Source organism: Callorhinchus milii, unplaced genomic scaffold (assembly GCF_018977255.1).
Source record: "Callorhinchus milii isolate IMCB2004 unplaced genomic scaffold, IMCB_Cmil_1.0 Scaffold10, whole genome shotgun sequence".
NCBI lineage: Eukaryota > Metazoa > Chordata > Chondrichthyes > Chimaeriformes > Callorhinchidae > Callorhinchus > Callorhinchus milii.
Genome location: NW_024704751.1, coordinates 12,249,979 through 12,269,753, shown reverse-complemented (window position 1 = coordinate 12,269,753; position 19,775 = coordinate 12,249,979). Strand labels below are relative to the sequence as shown.

Here is a 19,775-nt window from a genome sequence, read left to right as displayed (position 1 = left end):
TTTGCCTGAGGCTCTGTCAAGAGAGAGAGAGAGTAACTACCTGCTCTGTGATCCAACCATGACTCCTTTATATCCCTGCAGGGCTTTACGTAGCTGACATATTCTTAAAACCCAAACCCTTACTATTCTACACATCATTGACAGGAATTTCAAACACAATTGACACTCCCCAAATAAATATAATTCCTGAGTAGGAACAGGTGGACAGGTGCCTGCTCTGAAATTGCAGTTAATCTGTGTGTATGTGTGTGTGTGTATGTATGTAGGCAAATCCTAGTTGAAATAGACACACTGATAAAATGTATAGATCTTGGAAAATCTGATTTTCCAATGTGTCAATTGCACCGCTCAGTGTCACTCAACACATTAACTTGAACTCTTGTAAATCTACAAACAAGAAAATAGCAAAACGTTCAGAATAATTCCAAATTTTAAGAGAGTTTGGTGTGAACTGGTTTTCCATCGAATGCTGATTTTTATATATATATATATAATATATGTGGTAAAGGGGGTCAGGTGTCTGTTGCTTTACATAATTACACAGGTGAGTAGTTGGGCCCTGTAAAAGGTTGCTGAGGTAATCACTGTAATTATGCTTTTGGGATAAAGGTTAGAGGACTCCCTGTAATGGCATACACCACTCCATCTCCAGGGCAAAGTATAACCCATCCATACACTGCTTTATCAGAGAGATCTGTGGAACTCAAGCTGAGTCTGACAAGCTTGAAAAGTGTCCTACCTTTGAAAAGTCCTAATCCTTCCCCTTACCAGCCTTTATTACACTCAAAACAATGTTTACACCGCAAGACTTCAGGTCTACTCTGAACTTCACTACAGACCAGCCTTTTACCGCCCCCCCCCCCATTTTGTACCAGAGACTGAGAGTTCCAGACAACAGTGATTTTGCAGAATAATTGCAGCAGCAACCAAGCAAAGTAAAGGATGCATGGGGTGAGGGGGGGGAATGGAGTTCACAGTAATATTCACGTTGACTCCGGGCGTGCCTGGTGAGGAGAGCAGAAAACTCAGCCTGAGACAGGTGTAAGGACTTCAGAGATCTTGTCAATTTCCACAGGTTCATAGTCAAGATGGAAATAGAAAAGCGTCTCTATGAATGAGTTTTTAGCTGTTTCTTTATTCCCTTTGAGACGCTTGAGTGCTTTGAGACATCTCGGAGACGTGACAAGGCGCTGTATCAAATCCACACTTCAAGTCTATTGCTGTACAGGTCGGAGAGTGTTTATTCCCAAGTTTGGGGAAATATGTTTGGAGTCACACGCCTATGCCGTTTTGGGTCAGTCAAACAGTTCTATTAAAATTCTGGTTCATTCATGAACTGCTGACTATTATCAAATGCAAGGATTATCTTTATTATTTGCCGGATTGAGGCAGATACGATATCATCAGGCAGTGTCCCTCCCAAGCATTGGTAGTGCTGGTATTTTGCAATCTTTCTTTTTGTTGTGTAACCGATGTCTTTCAAGCGATCTCTGTGCAAGCTTATCTCGTGTTGCAAAGGTGCCATCTGATCAGCGTCAGCGATAAAAGACACAAGCTCCTGCTGGACTCAGTCTCCCTGCCTGACCACCATTGACCAAGCACAAGTCAGACTCAATTGGAGAGCCTTCAGGGAAATCAGGAATAAAACTCAAGCCGGGACTGTGAAGGGGCTTGTGACACCCTCCCTTTTCGAAAGGAAAGCAAATGTAAATTCGTATTGCATTATATTGTCACCTTACCTCAGCCGTCCCAGATAAGTAGGGCCATTCGGCTGGCATGTCCCCAACGACTTGGGACAGATTGACTAGAACTGTAGCTCTGACTTATCCATCAAGCTACGAAGAAGGACCAGGAAAAAGCTTGTGTTCTATAGCAATCAGATGGCTCCTTTCTATCTGTTACTGCAAAGGACAGCAGTTTAGGTTAATGAATGGTAAATTTAAATTGTCTGATCCACCTGGGCACATGGTAAACCACCATGATCACATTGGTACGATATTTATCTTTATTTAAAAACTGCCTGCGGCTGTCCTGCTTTTAGCCGCAACGGAGATTTAATCACAAGCGATACTGTACGAGGCATTGATGTTTCAGTTTTCCAGGCCTCACCCTTGATATGGGAGGGGAAAAAAAAGCCTGCAGGTTCAATCACCTGTTCACTTTGTTTCGCCACCTCATTCCCCACCTTCTCCTGTCAGCCTGGCGCTGTGGTAACACTCTCACCACTGAGTCAGAAGGTTGTGCCTACGAGTCCCACATCAGCACTTGGAATCACACCATCTAAGCTGACGTTCCAATGCGGTGCTGGTGGGTGTGTTGCATTGTCGGAGGTGCCGTCCTCTTCAGCTGAGATCTTAAACTGAGGTCCCGTCTGTCTGTTCGGGTGGACGTTAAAGATCCCGCGGCACTATTAGAGAAGAGAAGGGAATTTCTCTCTCCCCGTGTCCTGGCCAACACTCCCCCCACCCCCTTCCCAAATAAAATCAGTCGTGCTTTCCCCAGCTGTTTGTGGGGACGCTGCTGTGCGCAATCGGCTGCTGCGTTTCGCCCACAAAATACACAGTCAATTCACTTTACAGTATATTCTGTGTGGGGTTTTGAGACGTCTGGAAGCCATGATAAAGCACTGTATAAAATGCAACGATTATTATTCTCACCATGATTCCTAATTTTTCTTCCCAGAACATATTTAGTTTTAAATCTGCGAGTAACTGGGTAAGGGTGTAACTGGGCACACAAGCACCTTAGGGTACAGGCAGAGCCCGAGCACAATTGGAGCTGTGCAAATGAGATTTAAAAATACTTAGATCAGTGCCAACAAAATAATAATAATAATAATAATCCTTGCATTTGATACAGGGCCTTATCACATCATTGAGGCATCTCAAAGGGCTTCACAGAATATACTGCAAATTTTGTGTGTGAAACACGGCAGCCAATTGCACAAGAACCTTTAGCTGAATGAATCTTCATTGAAAACAATTCAATTACATCACAGCGACCTCTACTCTGTCAATCTTAATGTCTTTATTCTAATTCAGGAGTTCCCTGATTACCTCTGGGCCGCTTCGAAGCGCTTTGAGATGTCTAGAAGACGTGAAAAGCGCTATATCAAATGCGAGGATTATTATTATTATTTACAATACTCGGATTTCAACACTTGCATCTTCTTTCCAAAAGATATTTCTTTTTTTGTGCGTATTAGTTTCTTTAACCAGGTTCACAGTTTTGGGGCTTCAATGAATCTGCCTCCTTTGCAGTCACCAGTCTGTTGGGATTAACATAATAATGCTCTCGCTGGAGACAGGTTTGTAACAGACACATTTGCAAAGTAAAAGCAACGCTAATGTTAACCATAACTGCTTGGATGCTTATCCATTATATCTGTTTGTGTGTGACTAAGGAGGGGGTTGGGGGAGGGTGAGGGGTGAAGCTGTGTTTCCAGCCACTACGCCCGGAAGCTTTGAAACTCTCTCCCCCAATCCCTCCGCCTGGCCCACTCCTCTCTCAGATCACGACTGAGGCATCTTCCTCTTCGACCGTGCTTACGGTCAACTCATCGCTCCCTTCCCCCCTCAGGCTCCGCCACTGTGAAGCGCTTCGAGGGGGGCGGGGGGAGGCGGGGTGCTGTGTAAATGCAAGTTCCCGCTGTTAATATAGAAACACACACAGATGTCAAGTGAAATCCATCTTAGAACACGTTGGGAGCACAGAGTGCAATTCTGCTTGCCACGTTACAGGAAGGGATTCTATGCAATTCCATATAATTCAAAGGTTCGAATCGACAGCTCGGTCCCTGACACCCCCAAGCGTTTTTTGAGGCAGTGGTGAAAGATCCAATAGAACCCGTGACATGAGGTGAAGACCGACCACACAATATGATCAGACCACAGTGACACCAGTGCCAAAATCCACCTGTTCTTTCCAGAGAAATAGAAACAGCAAGCGGAGAAAATAATCAAGAAAATATATTTGCATAAAATGCGGAGGCGACAAGGTTCTAATCAGGGAGGACAGTGCGAGACTCGATGGCATTTCCAACACAATAGTGTTATTGATGGCAGCTTGACAGAGGATTCACTGTGGTTTGGCATCCGGCCAAATTCTTCAGATTGTCACAATAGAAAATATTTAAATGCATAACTTTAAAGTCTTGTAGCCTGTATGCCATTATGGGCAGGAGGGTGTGGAGGTTCAATGTTATGGAATCAGCCCGGAACACACACAGTTGTAAAGAGTCGAACCAAATGGTGAGACCACAGCTTTAACCACCAACTTGTGCCGGCGATAAAAATTGGATGAGTTCTGTATCCCGAGGGAGGTGTGTGGGGCAGGACTCTGGTCTGTGCATTGCTTTGGTACCATGCCGTGCAAATAAGTGACACATCGATGGTGAACATGCGCCTACTCTCCGGGAGTCTGATGTATTCCTAGCGATCAGTGAGGACGCAATGCGTCAGACTGGCTCAGTTGGTAGCATTCTCGCCACTGAGTCAGAAGGTTGGGGATTTGAACTCACAATCGAGGCTGACACTCAAGTGCCGTGCTGGGGAAGTACTGCATTGTAGGAGGTGTCGTCTTTCAGATGAAACATTAAACTGGAAGTTAAGGTCCCACAGCAGTTAATAATAATAATAATAATAATAATAAGGCACATGTCCCCATCAGATGATTTCACAATTTAATGTTTGTGCGATATGTAGTTTAAGAAATGATTCTACAGTCTCCACAATTCCATGCCTTTAGTGAGACATTTGCTTTAAATGACTATTTCTCTTAATTCTGTCTGGCGTCAATACTGTCTGAGTCACTGACTTTTGTCCACGTAGAAATGTTACCAGGTGGATGGATATGAGTTAGCAAGCACTTTGGTCTGGTCCTAGACGTTATGAGGCACTTCATCAAATACAAAGATTATTACTAAATGAGGTTTCTTTTACTTTGTCTTCTACTTCTGGTTAATTAAAACCTGAAAGATAAGAATGAGGAACAAATATCTAGCCTCGTCGCTCGGGTTTAGACAGATAACCTCAATCAGGTTTTCCCTCAACATTATTTATTCCAGTGAAAATCAACCCAGTTCTTTTCATCTCTGCTCACAGGTCAGACAACTCATCCTTGGTATCATCCCAGTAAATCTCCTATCCTAGTCAGGGTTTAGCTATATTTCCATTGATGGAGTCCTGTAGCTCAGTGGTTAGAGCACTCGCCTCGCAAGCGAGAAACCTGGGTTTGATTCCCGTCCGGACAAACCTTGGGCAAGTTTCCTTACTCCGCACGCCTGATAATTATCCCTCAAGAAAAAAAAGATAATAAATCGGTTACTTCAATCCACGACTGTTTGTGGGGACGCTGCTGTGCGCAAATTGGCTGCCGCGTTTCACCCACAACTGTACAGACAGTTCACTTTACAGTAGATTTTGTGAAGCACTTTGAGACATCTAGAAGACTGAAGAGCGCCATATCAAATGCGAGGATTATTATTGTTATTATTTTTAGATTTTTCTCTGCCATCACCATACATGACAAAGGATGCGTGAGCTGTTTGCTAATTGCAGCCAAAATTGTTCTAATGGTGAGTCAGCCACAGATAGTTTCTGCAGTCACTCCATGTGATATCTCCTCCTTGCCTGTGGGGTAACATCTGTTTGCTTCCATCAGGAAGTCAGTTTTACTCAGAAGCTCAGCAAGGAAGAAATGGGTCACTGAGTAGCACAGTTCATTATTACACCAACACCACTCCTGTGCCACCCACACATCTGAGTAATTTCACAAGCCATTTGATAACAATAATAAAACTACTGCTACTGATAATAATTCTTGCATTTGATAAAGCACCTTACCACGTCTTCGAGACGTGTCAAAGCGCTTCACAGAATGCACTGTAAAGTGGAGTGACTGTGTATTTTATTTTTTATTGTATTTTCTTCCTGTTTTTATTTCAGATTTCCAGCAACTGCAGGATTTTGCCTTTTGTTTTTGATTGTGTATTTTGTGGGCGAAACACGGCAGCCAATTGCACACAGTCCCACAAACAGTCGTGGATTGAGTAACCAAATTATTATTATCGTTTCATTTTTGAAGGGATTACTACCCCCAGAAAAGCAATCTGCTAATCGACTAACAACCGGGTTCCTATTTACTACTAGATAGACAGGAGTGTGTGTGGAGTAAGGAAACGTGCCTAACATTTCTCCCTGCCCAGGAATTGAACCTCGGTCCTCTCGCTTGCGAGGCAAGTGCTCTAACCACTAAGCTACAGGACTATTTGTTCCTTGTTCTTATCTTTCATGGAGATGGAAAAACATTCAGGAGACGTGGGGTCTAAGTTGTAAGAACCAGAGAATTTACAGGACAGAAGAAAAACATTTGTCCCATTGTCTCTGTGCTGGCTCCTCGAGAGAGAAATCCTTTCAGTCCCATTTTCCTGCGATTTTTCCCCCATGCTCCTGTAAATTACTACTTATTGTAAATAAAACATTCCTAATCTCCCCTTTATCTCCCCTTTTGCTTCCTTGTTAATTATCTTAAATTGATGCCCTCTAGTCATTGACTCGCTGACTAGTGAAAACGCTTTGAGATGTTCTCCCGATGTGAAAGTTGCTCTGTCAAATACAAAGATTATTATTACTTATTTTATCCTAAGTGTTGTCCATCACACATCCAAGATTGACTAATCGCAAATCCTTTCCTGACCCTCATTATTTACAGACTCTTTTTTGTCTCTTTAACTCATGCCTTTCTTATAGTTTCTCTCTAGCTTTTAAGTCTGACTGATTCTTATAAGGAAGCTTAAAAGAAAATGCAGAGGGTGAACTGGAATGGAAGAGGCTATGTAGAGAGCTTTCATGAACCCAAATACTGTGTGTCCACACCCCTCCCAACGTTAAGTGGACTCTTAATATCCCAAGTTAGCTCTCGAAGCTATCGTTTGTAATCTAAACTGAGGACTCGCAGGATTACTTTGGTGCTATAGACTACACGTGCTGCACAAGCACACAGAGCACGTGTCACAAGATTCCAGCAGTGAAGAGGTTAACTTTTACACCTGTTATTGTACACCTGTCTGACTCACCTGCAGGCGTACCTGTGTGTGAGCCGGCCAATCAGAAACAGGGCAGGGGAATCTACCTGTCAGCAAAATTCCTCCACACAACCTGAAGGGAAATAAATAGGGATCCATCACTGACTGCCGACTGCTTTTAACTCAGAAATATCACAGAAAAAAAAACACCTGGATTTTACTGACCTGAGAGAAAGAGAGAGAGAGAGAGAAAGAGAGTAGGAACAGCTGTCATTAAAAAAAACCTCCATTTGGGACGGTTCCTGTGAAGCGAGAGACAATGTCGAAGGAACTTGAGTAAGTGCAAATCTCAGTGTGTGGTTCTATTATTTTTTTTTAATTTCAGGTTTCCCGTTGTGTTGCGTTGTGAATGGGGGGGAGTAATGTGAGACGGGGCCAGTGTTTTACTAACCCTGTTTGCCTCTCTGCTGTGTTTACTGTTTGGAAGAATAGAATGCATGTCAGTTGGCCAGGTTTCAGTGTGGTTGTTTGTGTGTTTTTGCTCATTTCACGAGGAGCTAAGACTTCCAGCACTGCCTCACTGTGTAACATCCGAGCTTCCCGCCTTAAGGTACCTACCTCTACGCTGTCAACTTTAATTCAGCCACATGACAATGTCAAAACCTCCTGTCACCATTGTCTCAATAACGGTTTAGTTCTATGTTTGTGATAATACTAACGCTAACCCTTACTTTTGATGTTTCATTATCGTTGACATCGTTACGTCTCAAAGTGCTTCACTGAGACTTTACTGCAATGCGCAGTGACTGTGTGTTTGTCGTTGAGTGCCCCCCCCCAGCTAATTTGTGCGCAGCTATGTTGCACAAACAACCATGAAGTGAATGAACAACTTGACCTGGGGGATTGTTAGCCAGGACCCCGGGAGAAATTCCCTTCTCTTTTCAGTTTAAAGTCTCACTTGAAGACCAGCATCTCCAACAATGCAACATGTTGCATTGGAGCATCAGCCGAGACTTTAAAAACCCAAAATAATAATAATAACAATAATTCTTGCATTTATAGCGTCTTATCGCATCATTGAGACGTCTCAAAGCGCTTCACCTAATAAACTAAAGTGAATTGACTGTATTTTGCGGGTGAAATGTGGCAGCGAATTGCACACAGGAGTGTCCCACAAACAGTCGTGGATTGAGTGACCAACTTATTATTATTTACAATTTTTTTTGAAGGCATTATTACCCCCGGAAAAGTGATCCGCCAATCGACTAATAACCAGATTCCTACTTAATGTGAGGTAAACAGAGGCGTGGGGAAAATGTTTCGCCCAGGCCGGGAATCGAACCCGGATCCTCTCGCTTGCGAGGCAAGTGCTCTAACCAATACGCTGAGGGTCTCCATAACCTACTGACTCAGAGGCAAGAGTGCTACCAACTGAGTCAGGCTGTGATACTTCCTTGGTGCCAATTTTTTATTGCGCCTTTGGGATGGATAAGATCCTTTTTTTAAAAAAAACATGGAATGCACAGGTTCGGAATATGTTATTTCGCAGTTAGAAATTCACCGGAAATTAAGCGTATGCAGGGAATCGCCAAGTTTATCAACCTCAGAGTCAGGTGCATCTTATTCTCTGCTGTCAGTTAGATCAGCCAGTGAAAGACTACTGATAATAACCCTCTGCCTCCTCTAATCTGAGTTTCAATCATTTAGTGAAGTTTTGTGCTGATTCCCATGATTGCTGAAGTAGGTGTGAATTATTCTCAGTTTTACAATCTGATAGCAGAAACGCAGTGTCCTATCTGACAGGTTCATTCCACAGCGCACTCCAAACCCCGCGGAACTCTTTACCCCCACCGAGAGCGGCACCGTGATAAGGAGGATCGTGCTTTGTTTTGCTTGTCCCCAGAAGATTGTCAGCTCCCTGTCCCCTTCATTCACAGGATTCACAGAGAGGGGGAATTTCTGGCCAACACCCCCCCCCCCCCCCCCCCGAATCAAAATGGTCACTCACTTCTTGGCCATGTATGGGATGTTGCCGCGCGCGATTTTGGCTGCCGGTTTCACCCGCAAATACACTTTACATTAAATTCCGTGAAGTGCTTTGAGACACGGAAGTAGATTGGATAGTAGCTTTTCTACAGGGAATTATACATGTGTTTGAAAAGGAAAAAAACTTGCAGGGATATAGGGTGAGAGTGGGGGAGTGAGACTTGTTGGGAGCTCTTTCATAGAGTCGGCACAGGCACAATGGGCTGAATGGCCTCCTTCCGTGCTGTCAGGCTCTGTGATTCCGCATCTCAATGATGTGATAAAGTACTGTATTGCATCATTCTTTAATATAAGAATTATTAATACTACAAAACACAAAGCTTTATTTTTAAACTGTACAATGTTTTCTCTGTGTATTTTTACATAATAATTTTTATTATTATTATTAATATTATTTTACATTTTTCCAACATAACTGAGCAACAGAGCAACAGAGAGCAAAAAAAATAATCATTGACATAGTGCGCAATTTCTGGATCAGAATCACAACCCTTCAGACACCTGATTGAAACTGAGGAGAAGAATAGTAATAATAAATTATAATCCTTGCATTTGAAGTAGCTCATTATCATGTTGTTGAGACGTCTCAAAGCGCTTCACAGGAACATACAGTGTTTGATTCGTTGCCTTTCCCTTTGGTTTCAGTTAGTTTTTTGGGGACGTCCTCCTGACTTGAAAGGACGCTTGTGTACATGGAACTTTGTGCTGTGTTTTCTCAGGGGGAGTGGTGGTGTTTTAGGTGCAGGAATTACCCAATTTGAGGAACGTCGATGATTTTATTTTTTATTTTGCCCGTTGCTTGGTTATGAAAGAAAACTTTGTGGTGACCTGTGTAAAAACACACAGTGAAACATCACCAGGGGTTTAGGGAAGCATTACATGTGGTTGGGTTTGGCAGAACTGCGCGCTGTGTAAATAAAACCCTCTGCATTAGATGGAGGCCATTCAATCCATCCTGTTTTTCCAATTTGCCCCCACCTTTTTTAATTCATCCCACTCTCTCTCTCCCACTCTCCCCCTCTCTCTCTCTCCCTCTCTCTCTCTCCATATCCCCCTCATCTTGCTTGTTGTTGGAAGGTGACTGTGTGTTTCTAAGTGTTTGATTTGGCAGCTGGCGAATGTTTGAACAGCACTCAGCCTTTTGGGACTGTCGCTCATACATTGGCTCTTTGTCACGCGATATGGGGCAAAGGCGGGTATTTGGAGTTGAGGTACAGATCAGCCACAATCTAATAGAACGGCGGAACGGGCTCAAGGGGCTGAATGGTCCACTCCTGTTCCTATGTCCCATCCATTTACTTGTCTCATTCCAAATGCACACATTAAAGCTTGCAATACATCTCCATTGATTTAATGATAGGTCACAACACATCAACCTCAGAAAGTGCAGTTAAACCACGAGTAGTCTGGTCCCCAACACTGCTCTAAACTGTTGGAGTTTCTGTAACAGTTTTCATGTTGTTATTCACTTTCACCCACAAAATATACTGATAATTCGCTTTCCAGGGGGAAAGAATTCCTGAGTTATTGCTAACAGGAACAGCTCAGAATGAGAATGGTATTAAGAGGCTGGACACACGAGGGAGAAAGGAATAGAAGTTTTGGGGGAGGGGGGATTTGGGAGGGGGTAGGCCAATGTGGAGTATGAATTGTTTTGCTGTCACAGATTTCTGGGTAAATCTATTTAATTCTATGTCAGACAGCAGGAACGAGGAGTCAAAAAATGTGGCAATATTATGATGAATTATGACGCAAAAAAATGATGACTGTTATTCAGGTGGAGTTTCGCAAACGGTTACTAAAGGTCTTGAGTTAGGTGTTACGGGTGACTTCAGCAATAACGTGTGGACTGGGTGGGCACTATTTCCTGGTACAGTCCTGTAGCCTTAAAGGGTCCGTGCAGAAATGAAGTCTGAAGTATCTATCAAATTCTAAAGTGTAGAAATGCCTAGATTCCACTTTGGACCCCCTCCCAAATCCCCCCCTCCTCCAAACCTTCCATCCCTTTCACCTCGTTGCTGTTTAAGGCTTTTGGCTATTTAACTCAATCTGTTGGATGTGCCCTTTGAATTGCAGTCTATGTGCTTTAACCCTCAGAATGGGACTGATTGAATGACAAGAAGGTGCTTGAATATAATAATAATAATATTTGCATTTGATATAGCGCCTTATTACGTCTTTGAGACATCCCATTGGCCAGGCCTTCAGCCTCTCTGGCCCCCTGAAACTTCATCCCACAGTCCCTTCGCCTCGCTCCCTCTTTGCCTTCTTCAAGGCCCGTCTCATGAATCTCCTCTTCGACTGCGCCTTCAGTCATCCTCCTACCTCCACCCTCCTGATCCCAATCCCCAGCTCGGGTCCAATTCCCTGACTGTCCAGCACCTTGGGATGTCCTCCCGACGTGAAAGGCACCGTGTAAATGTCATTTGCTGTTTGTTTGTCAGACTCCACCACTGGCAAGCTCTTCAGGACACTATCCCGCGTGAAGGGTTCTATATATATGCAAGTTGTTGTTGTTTGTTGTTCTACATATTGACCTTCAATGCAAGGAAAGCGTTAACACACGGACAGTGTTGAAAGTCTGGAGAATTTTAAACCTTTGGCTTGGTTTCTAAGCTCCAGAAACGATGGCAACAATAGCGACAACAACTTGCATTTATATTTTGGCCTTATATAATGTGGGTTAGCATCCCAGAGGCCTCAGCTCTGTGCGAATAGCTTCCCCCAAGTGTTGTAATGTTCTTCAATTGATTGCAGGGGTTGAGGAGAGAAGGTTAGGAAAGACTTTTCATTGTCAATGAAACTTTTGGTTTTCTTTAGTTTCTATTGTGATGCTGTAAGCTGGTGTGATCACAGATAACTTGTCACGCTGACAGACCCAGCCCCACATTTGATTTTAAAACAAACTTAAATAGCTGCTGTCAGCCTGTGGTTTCGACAGCAGAAAACGCATTTGCCCCCAGGTGCATTTTTTGATCCTGCAATTTTCTTCCTTGTCTCCGAGTGGGTGTTAGGAGAGTGAAAAGTTCATTAAGATGAAATGGCATAGCGCATCTCTCTGATTTTTTTCTTTAACCTAGCGAATCGGTATGCTCTCGCTGAAGCTTTAATGGAGATTTTAACTGCTGTGTGTGTGTGCGGGGGGTGCTGGGTGGGAAAAGGGTGGGGAGGAAAGCCCCTTCACAAAGCATCGCACGTTAAGTGAGCTGAATATTACAAGGACAGTAACAGACATGAAGCTAGCTGTGTGTTTACTGCTGACTTGTGTTGCCATGAGGCTAAGCCGGGAAATGAGATGGGACATGAGAGAGGAGGGGAATGTTCAAACCAATAATTAAAGCTCGAGATTGCTGAGGTCGGAATACAGCCGTCACAATCTATCCGCTGTAATAAACTTTCTAACCGACCGGGAGCACCTGTAATGCCATTTTACGGTATTGTTGTCTGGATACTGCACTGTGAGGGGCTGTGCTGGGTCTTTGCAGGAAAACATTCCTGTTTCCTTGTTAATGTGATGGTGTGTAGAGGCAGTAGAGTCATATTACATTGCTTCTTCCAGACTTTGGGGGGGTGGTTATTTTGGAAGATCCTAAAACAAACCTGGGGAATCTGATATACCTGTGGGGGTCTGGTAACACCCACTGAGCCAAGCCAAACACATTCACCAAGGTCCAAACTGACCGCAGTTACTAGGCAGAGAGAGAGAAAAAAAAACTTCCACATCAGCCTGTCAAGTTGGGGCAAACAGCGGCTGTAAATGTGGTCAAGTAATTTCTCGACGATGTTAGTGTTCTGCTGCAGCACACACTGGAGGCAGGTTGGGAAGCCAAGCTCAGAGCTGTTAGACCTGGGAGTCTGAGCACCACCGTTCACCACGGACAGAGGAGAAAATCCCATGGAGATTCCCAGCCCCAGGTCCTAGCACAACACAAGGTATGTGCAAAAGCTCAGGACAAAGAGATGTGTAATAATAGGGTCCCGAATATCACAGGAATGCATTTTGCCCACGCAATATACAGTCAATTCACTTGAGACGTCTCAACTAGGCGCTATATCAAATGCAAGGATTATTATTATTATTACTATCATTATTATTACCAGATGAACGAATAGCAGTTAAGCGAAGCCCAGAGCCCAGCATACTATTGTTATCAGGCCTAATCAGGGGTTCAAAATTATTGCATAGAAATAAGATTTTGCATTATGTCAGCAGCCATCATTATAATGGATCCCCCCCCCCATCAGTGAGACACCAGAAGCTTGTTCCGAATGCTGTTATGCATTGTATGCATCTCTATGGGATTTCCTTTACACAAATGAGTGGGGTTAAGGAAATTTGTCATTTAACCACTTGTGTGGGCAGGGAAAGGCTTCCCCTCTACAAACCCGAACCACAGTGAAATCACCTCAATAACGTTTGCTTTAATATTCATTGAAATGTTAACGTGTCTGAAAAAAAGTATCACTGAACCATTTTTAAGGCTGAAACTCCGATAGTGACGAGGCATCCAACATGCAGGCCCTACAATGCGCTCAATGTTCACTCAGATGCATTTCTATTGGGCAAATATTTTAGGGGGCAGCAAAATGTTAATTTTTGCATTTTTCTGTCACTTACAAGAACTTGTTCTGCAGAGAGATATGAAACATTTCTGAACTGCTCAGCAGGCTCCCCCCAATCCTGCAGCAAGTCACCTACTTCATTCAGCTCATGGATTTGAGCGATACAGTAGTTTCGAACCGCCCACTGCGCCAACATGTTCAAATTTGTCAGGTTTCGTCTGTGACTCAAGTCTTCGTGCAGTGACTCTGCCTTTCTTTCCCTTCCCCCTGCGAATCCCTTTCTACTCGTGAAAGAAATGATGCAATGGTTTCGGAGCTAATTGGGCAATCGTAACGCTTCATTGGAAATAAAAAAAAACTGAGAGCTGGGTTTCTATGGGAGGGTCCCAATCCCTGGCTGCCAAAGTGTCTTGCGGAACTGTTAAAGGGGCCAGTGTACCCCTTTCGAGGGGTTTATACGCAGACGAGACTGTTCTGCTGCTCCAGGGGTCCAGTTGGACTATCTTATTGGTGCTTGGAAGGTTTCCACTGCAATGTTGACTGCTGTTTGGTTAGTTCTGTAGAGGGACTGAATCACGAGTTGGGGTTCACACTTCAGCACATGAATGTTAAACAAGAGATGTTTGGCCAACAACGGGACCAAATGCCTCTCTGTTGGGCCATCTGTGACATCTGTGTTTTATACCACAATACACAGTCACTGCACTTTACAGTCCTTTATTGAAACTCTTTGTGACGTCCTCCTGAAGTGAAAGGCGTCCTATCAAATGCAAGGATTATTATTATTGAGATCAAATAAATGGAACAGTAAATTGGTCTCTTCATTGAAGCCATATCTGGAAAATGAACCATTCCCAATAGTTATGCCGTGTGTTGAAAGAAATGAGGACGAAATCGCACCTGAGGTGTCACCCATTGCATCATTCCCAGAGCTTTGAGAGTACGGGAAGAGAACCGAAATTGGACAATAAATCTGAGGGTATATCCCAACATTTGAGTGTTGCGAAGGAAGTGTGTGTGTGTGTGGATGCTTTATGTGCTGTGATAATCATCACATATTTTGCTCTCTGTAATTTTAATGAATGTTCGCTTGATTGGTCTGTGTGTTTAAACTTTTCTTTTGACTTTCACTTTAGATGTTTCAAGTGATCTCTCTCCATTTTCCCACCCAACCGCCTCACCCACACCTCTCTCTGATGATGTATCATTATGGGAAGCTGTTGTGTTCAGTTTGTGACAATGCGCATTTAACCTTTCGAGCACTGAAATCTGCACGAAAGTCCATTGTACATCCACATCCTTGTTTATTTTAAGGAAAAATGTTAATGATAGATTCAAAAAGCGGTTTGATTGTTTCAGATGTGAATATTTCTGACATAAGTTTACCGGAAAGGCCCTCCAGCTGTTCCATGAACAAAAACAACAAGAATGTAGAAAGTCTAAAATCTGGGGTTAACTCGCTGATTGGGGCCCTGGGAGACTGTTTGTGTTTTCACTGCTTAGTTAATTTAAGTACGTCTACTTCAGGCTTTTAGACGTCACTAAGCAAATGATCACTCATGAATTTAATCACTTGTTAAATATCACAACATGCCTCTCAAGGGTGTGTTTAGAAAACATTTCAGGAAATATGCATAATAATATAATAATGATCCTGACATTTGATACAGCCCCTTATCACGTCTTCGAGACGTCTCAAAGCGCTTCACGGAATATACTGTAAAGTGAATTGACTGTATTTTGTGGGCGGAACGTGGCAGCCAATCGCGTACAGCAATGTCCCACAAACAGTCGGGATTGAAGTCATGTTTTCCCGGGGAGTAATAGTAATGAGTGGGGTTTGACTTCAAAAACTGTTTGATGCTTGGGACATCCTCCCGGCGTGAAAGGCGCTGTACAAATGTAAGTTGTTGTTGTTGTAAGGGGGGTGTCGATTGTATGAGTATTCTGAAAAGATAAGACTCAAGGAAGCAATGGGTATTTCTCTATAGAACTCTCTCTCTCCGGTGATCCACGTGAAACCACATTCTCTCAAGCCATTTGGATTTCTCAATTGTTTTCTTCATGGATTTGAAAGGCAGATAAATAGAGATCATTAAAATGCACTGAATTGGACTCCTCGTTCTCTGTGGTTGCATCTTCAGGAGTTGCAGCGAAATACAACTCACCGCATATATTGTTCATACGGGGGAAGATTACAGAGGATTATTTATCGTTATAACACAGCTAAACAATTACTTGTCGCGGTCAGGGTGAAGACTGAACTCATTCAACAATGACAACTACTACTACTTGTCTTTATTTATATACCGCTCTTCAGGCTGGGTTAGCAACCCTGGCGTTTAGATTTCAACTTCAAGCGCAGGACAGTAATAGAATATATATGTTTGGACAATGGTGCAATTGATAGATTGGCCCAAATATACACGGTAGAAACTCAATCCCTTCCTGATAATAAATCCTGACAGCATCACCGTGTGTCGTTATGTAAACAAGTTAGAACATCCTCGTCACATCAGTGAATGCCTGGGGAGAGTGCAACCCCAATGATGGAAGACTAGCTGCACACTTGAAGGTTATATACTTGGTTGACTTTTAACTCCCCCCCCACGCCGCCACCCCCCCCCCCCACAACAAAAAGGAGATCCTTACCTTCCAGTTAATTAATAGTTAGTGCGACTGAAGGCAGCACCTTTCAGAGGAATGCACTGTGTTAACTGTGGACGAGATACAAACAAATTCTGCCATCTTACTTGAAAGATCAAAGTGCAGCAGATAACATATTCTGACGGTATGGGACTGTTGGGCCAGATTGCTAACGGAAGTGTAGGCAAAACAAAACGTTGAAGATACTGAATGAAAGGGCGCACGGAAATAAAATGGCACAAGCGGTATGTGACGGTGTTTGGTGATCGGGTCACAGTTTTAAAAAAAACTCAGTGAGCGGGACAAACATGGGTGAAACGGGGCACATTAATGATAATTTTGCGCCGGCACGATTCGGGCAAGAACTGCTTAAAACAGCCCAATCTGACGGGTTGGAATGAGTTTCTTTTGGACGAGTGCTTACGTTTAACGCTCTGCGTTACGCTGTTCCTCTCTCTTTTTTTCTTCCATCTCCTGACACTTGTTCTTGCAAGTCCTGAGCCTTCCGTTCATTTTCGATCTCTCTCTGACCATCTAAAGACTGCCAAAGCCTGTTGTTCATGACTTCCTTCTTGGCACAGAAGGTTAGCCTCTGAGCCAACATCCAGTGCAGTTGTATAATAATAATAATCCTTTCGTTTGATATAGCGCCTTATCACATCTTCTAGACGTCTCAAAGTGCTTCACAGAACATACTGCAAAGTGTAGTGACTGTGTATTTGATGCTCTATTCATTGCCAATCACACCAGCTCCAGAATCTGTCCCTTTTCAATCACTTTTCTGTAAGCTTCACGATTAGCTTTATCGCCACGATGAAACATTCTTCTCCCCCTCCCTCACCCACATCCCCAACAAAACATTCTCAAATCTATTTATTATCCTCTCTCCCTTTGAGAAGTCTTGTCCTGGACATCTCGTTTCAAGGACTTAAGAAATCCTGGTTTATCTATTTGTTCCTCGTAAGCACGTCTTTCTAACACAGTGGGTTATCCTTGTCGCTGTACTTTACTCTAGGGTGCGTGTGGAAAACCTCCTCATGTCACTGTAGCAAGAACTGATTAAAACAAACACATTTGGGTTGCTGGGGTTCTGCACTCATGGGGAACAGTAATTAAAAGGCAATTAATGCGCTCCAGGGGGGCATTTAATTTACTTTTAATTACTGTTGCTTACAGCAATTTACTTTTAAACGTGGAGAGAGCCTCTTTAGATTATTCCATTTCCTTCCCCCATATAGGGGAGAAACAGGACCCCTCATACTGTGGAGTCCTGTAGCTCAGTCGTTAGAGCACTCGCCTCGCAAGCGAGAGACCTGGGTTCGATTCCCGGCAGGTCAGGGCGAAACCTTGGGCAAGTTTCCTTACTCCACACGCCTAATAATAATCCCTCAAGAAAAAAAAACAATAAAAATCTCTCAATCCACGACTGTTTGTGGGGACGCTGCTGTGCACAATTAGCTGCTGCGTTTCACCCACAAAATCTCCAGTCAATTCACTTTACGGTCTATTCTCGAAGACGCGATAAGGCGCTGTATCAAATGCAAAGATCATTGTTATTCTTATCCAATTGAATCCCCCAGATCCGCATTCAGAGACTTGTTGTGCAATATAGAAGATTAAAACTGATTTCCCCACCTGATAGTTTTTATGCGCAACCACAAAAATGTGACGGATGCAAAGCAAACTGATAGAAGTGTACTCGCTAGGATTTTCTTTCGACAGTATAAAATGTTTTACCTTGTAATAAAAATGGAAAAGTTAGAAATGTAACCCTATCTCCCTTAACACACCTCCCTCACACACACACACACACACAAACACATTGATTTGGGCAGCGATTTGACACAGAACGCCAGTTTTTTGGTCGGAATGAAACATTGCTCTCTTGTAATTCAACATAATCTGGGTTGTCATCTTTATGATATGGAATTTCGGGCCAAATTCAATATCTTAAACAACAGAGAGCTCCCTCGAGAATGGCTCTTGTTGCACTTACCTGCAGTCGATGTGACGGGAGCTTACTTGAGTCTGACCTTCTAAACAGTCACACGGAGCGGAATTAGCACGGTTGATGGTTGATGTGGAAATGATGATCTCTCTCTCTGGCTCCAGACGTTGTCTTGAAAACACTTTGGGACTCTGTCCTGAACGAAATGGGCCATCTAAGTACACGTTGTTGCTTGAATGCATTGGATCCTGAACTCACAGACGGATTCAGCAACTATTATAAATGCAATGTTACACCAGCTGGACCGTACAATCCAAGTACAGTACATGATCAGTCAGGGTCCAATAGAATGGCGGAATAGGCTCGAGGGGCTGAATGGCCAAACTCCTATCTTCCTACAGTGTACTCTTGGCTGGCCATTGCAAGGTATGTCGGTTCAGCTCACTGTTGTCTCGCTTTCCTGTGTGAGAAAGACCCTTGTTAAGCCTTGTTGGGGTTTCAAACCAGGAACACATCAAGGGAACAACTTAGTGTATGTCCTCCGGCTTCCTTCTCAGAAGCCCCGTTGTGTTGGTGTTAATCATAGATAATAATAATCCTCGTATTTGATGTAGCGCCTTATCACATCTCCAAGGCATCTCAAAGCGCTTCACAGAATATATCGTAAAGTGAATTGACTGTGTATTTTGTGGGCGAAATCATTGGTTTCTTCATATCTTTACGAACAGGTAATTTTGTGTTGGTAAGTGCTTTTAATTGCTTTTTTTTGAACATTTTATCCCATTGATTTATTTCAGCTTGAGGTCTCTGGTGCTGTTCCACAATGAGGGTCTTAACACCCATCTACACTCTCTCAGCAGTGAGGACGAGGCCTGGAAAAGCTACCTGGAAAATCCACTCACTGCAGCAACTAAAGCCATGATGAGCATCAATGGTGACGATGAGAGTGTAGCAGCTTTGAGTTTTCTTTACGACTATTACAAGGTATTTTACGTCATAATATAATAATAATAATAATAATCCTGGCTTTTGACAGCAGCTTATCAGGTCGTCGAGACGTCTCAAAGCGCTTCACAGAATATATTGTAAATGGATGGACTGTGTATTTTATGGGACAAACAAACAAACAAACTACACTTTACAATAATTCCTAATTCCTGTGAGCGTTTTGACACCGTGTTTGATGAGGTTAAGGATTATCATCCTTACCTGAGGTGCATGTTTTTCTCATCAGCGCTCTCTGTAAAAAGAAGCATTCGAACCAAGGATAATTTTGTGGGAACTTGTAACATATTTATTAAATACCAAATCGAACTGGGGGCTCCTTTCAGTAAGTGTGAACGCATCACTCCACCTTAAGAGAGAGCCCTAGTAAGAAAGCTGGGGACGCTTTGCCAAACGTTAGCATTGCGGAGGTTTGGATCTTGAGCAATCCTGCAAAATCGACCCCCAGTTGATCTCCTTCTCTGTTTTACTGAGTAGCTTCACGTTTCAATGAATCTCCAGTAAACAACGGGATGGGCTTCAAGTTAGCTTGACTTCGAAATA

At 43.2% G+C, this 19,775-nt stretch overlaps 1 protein-coding gene across 3 annotated transcripts in view; it reads left to right on the top strand.

Annotated features, from left to right (window-relative positions):
• Positions 1–7,264: 7,264 nt before the first annotated feature.
• Positions 7,265–19,775, top strand: part of LOC103185623 (grainyhead-like protein 3 homolog) — a 33,365-nt gene continuing 20,854 nt past the window's right edge. The window contains exons 1-2 of one of the 3 annotated variants that reach the window (XM_042338870.1): positions 7,265–7,360; positions 19,088–19,211. In XM_042338870.1, coding sequence (XP_042194804.1) covers positions 7,344–7,360; positions 19,088–19,211 — 141 coding nt within the window. In that variant the 5' untranslated portion in view covers positions 7,265–7,343. Of the gene's footprint in view, positions 7,361–19,024; positions 19,212–19,775 lie in introns of all 3 variants that reach the window. The other 2 variants (XM_007904229.2, XM_007904228.2) reach the window with 2 other exon arrangements.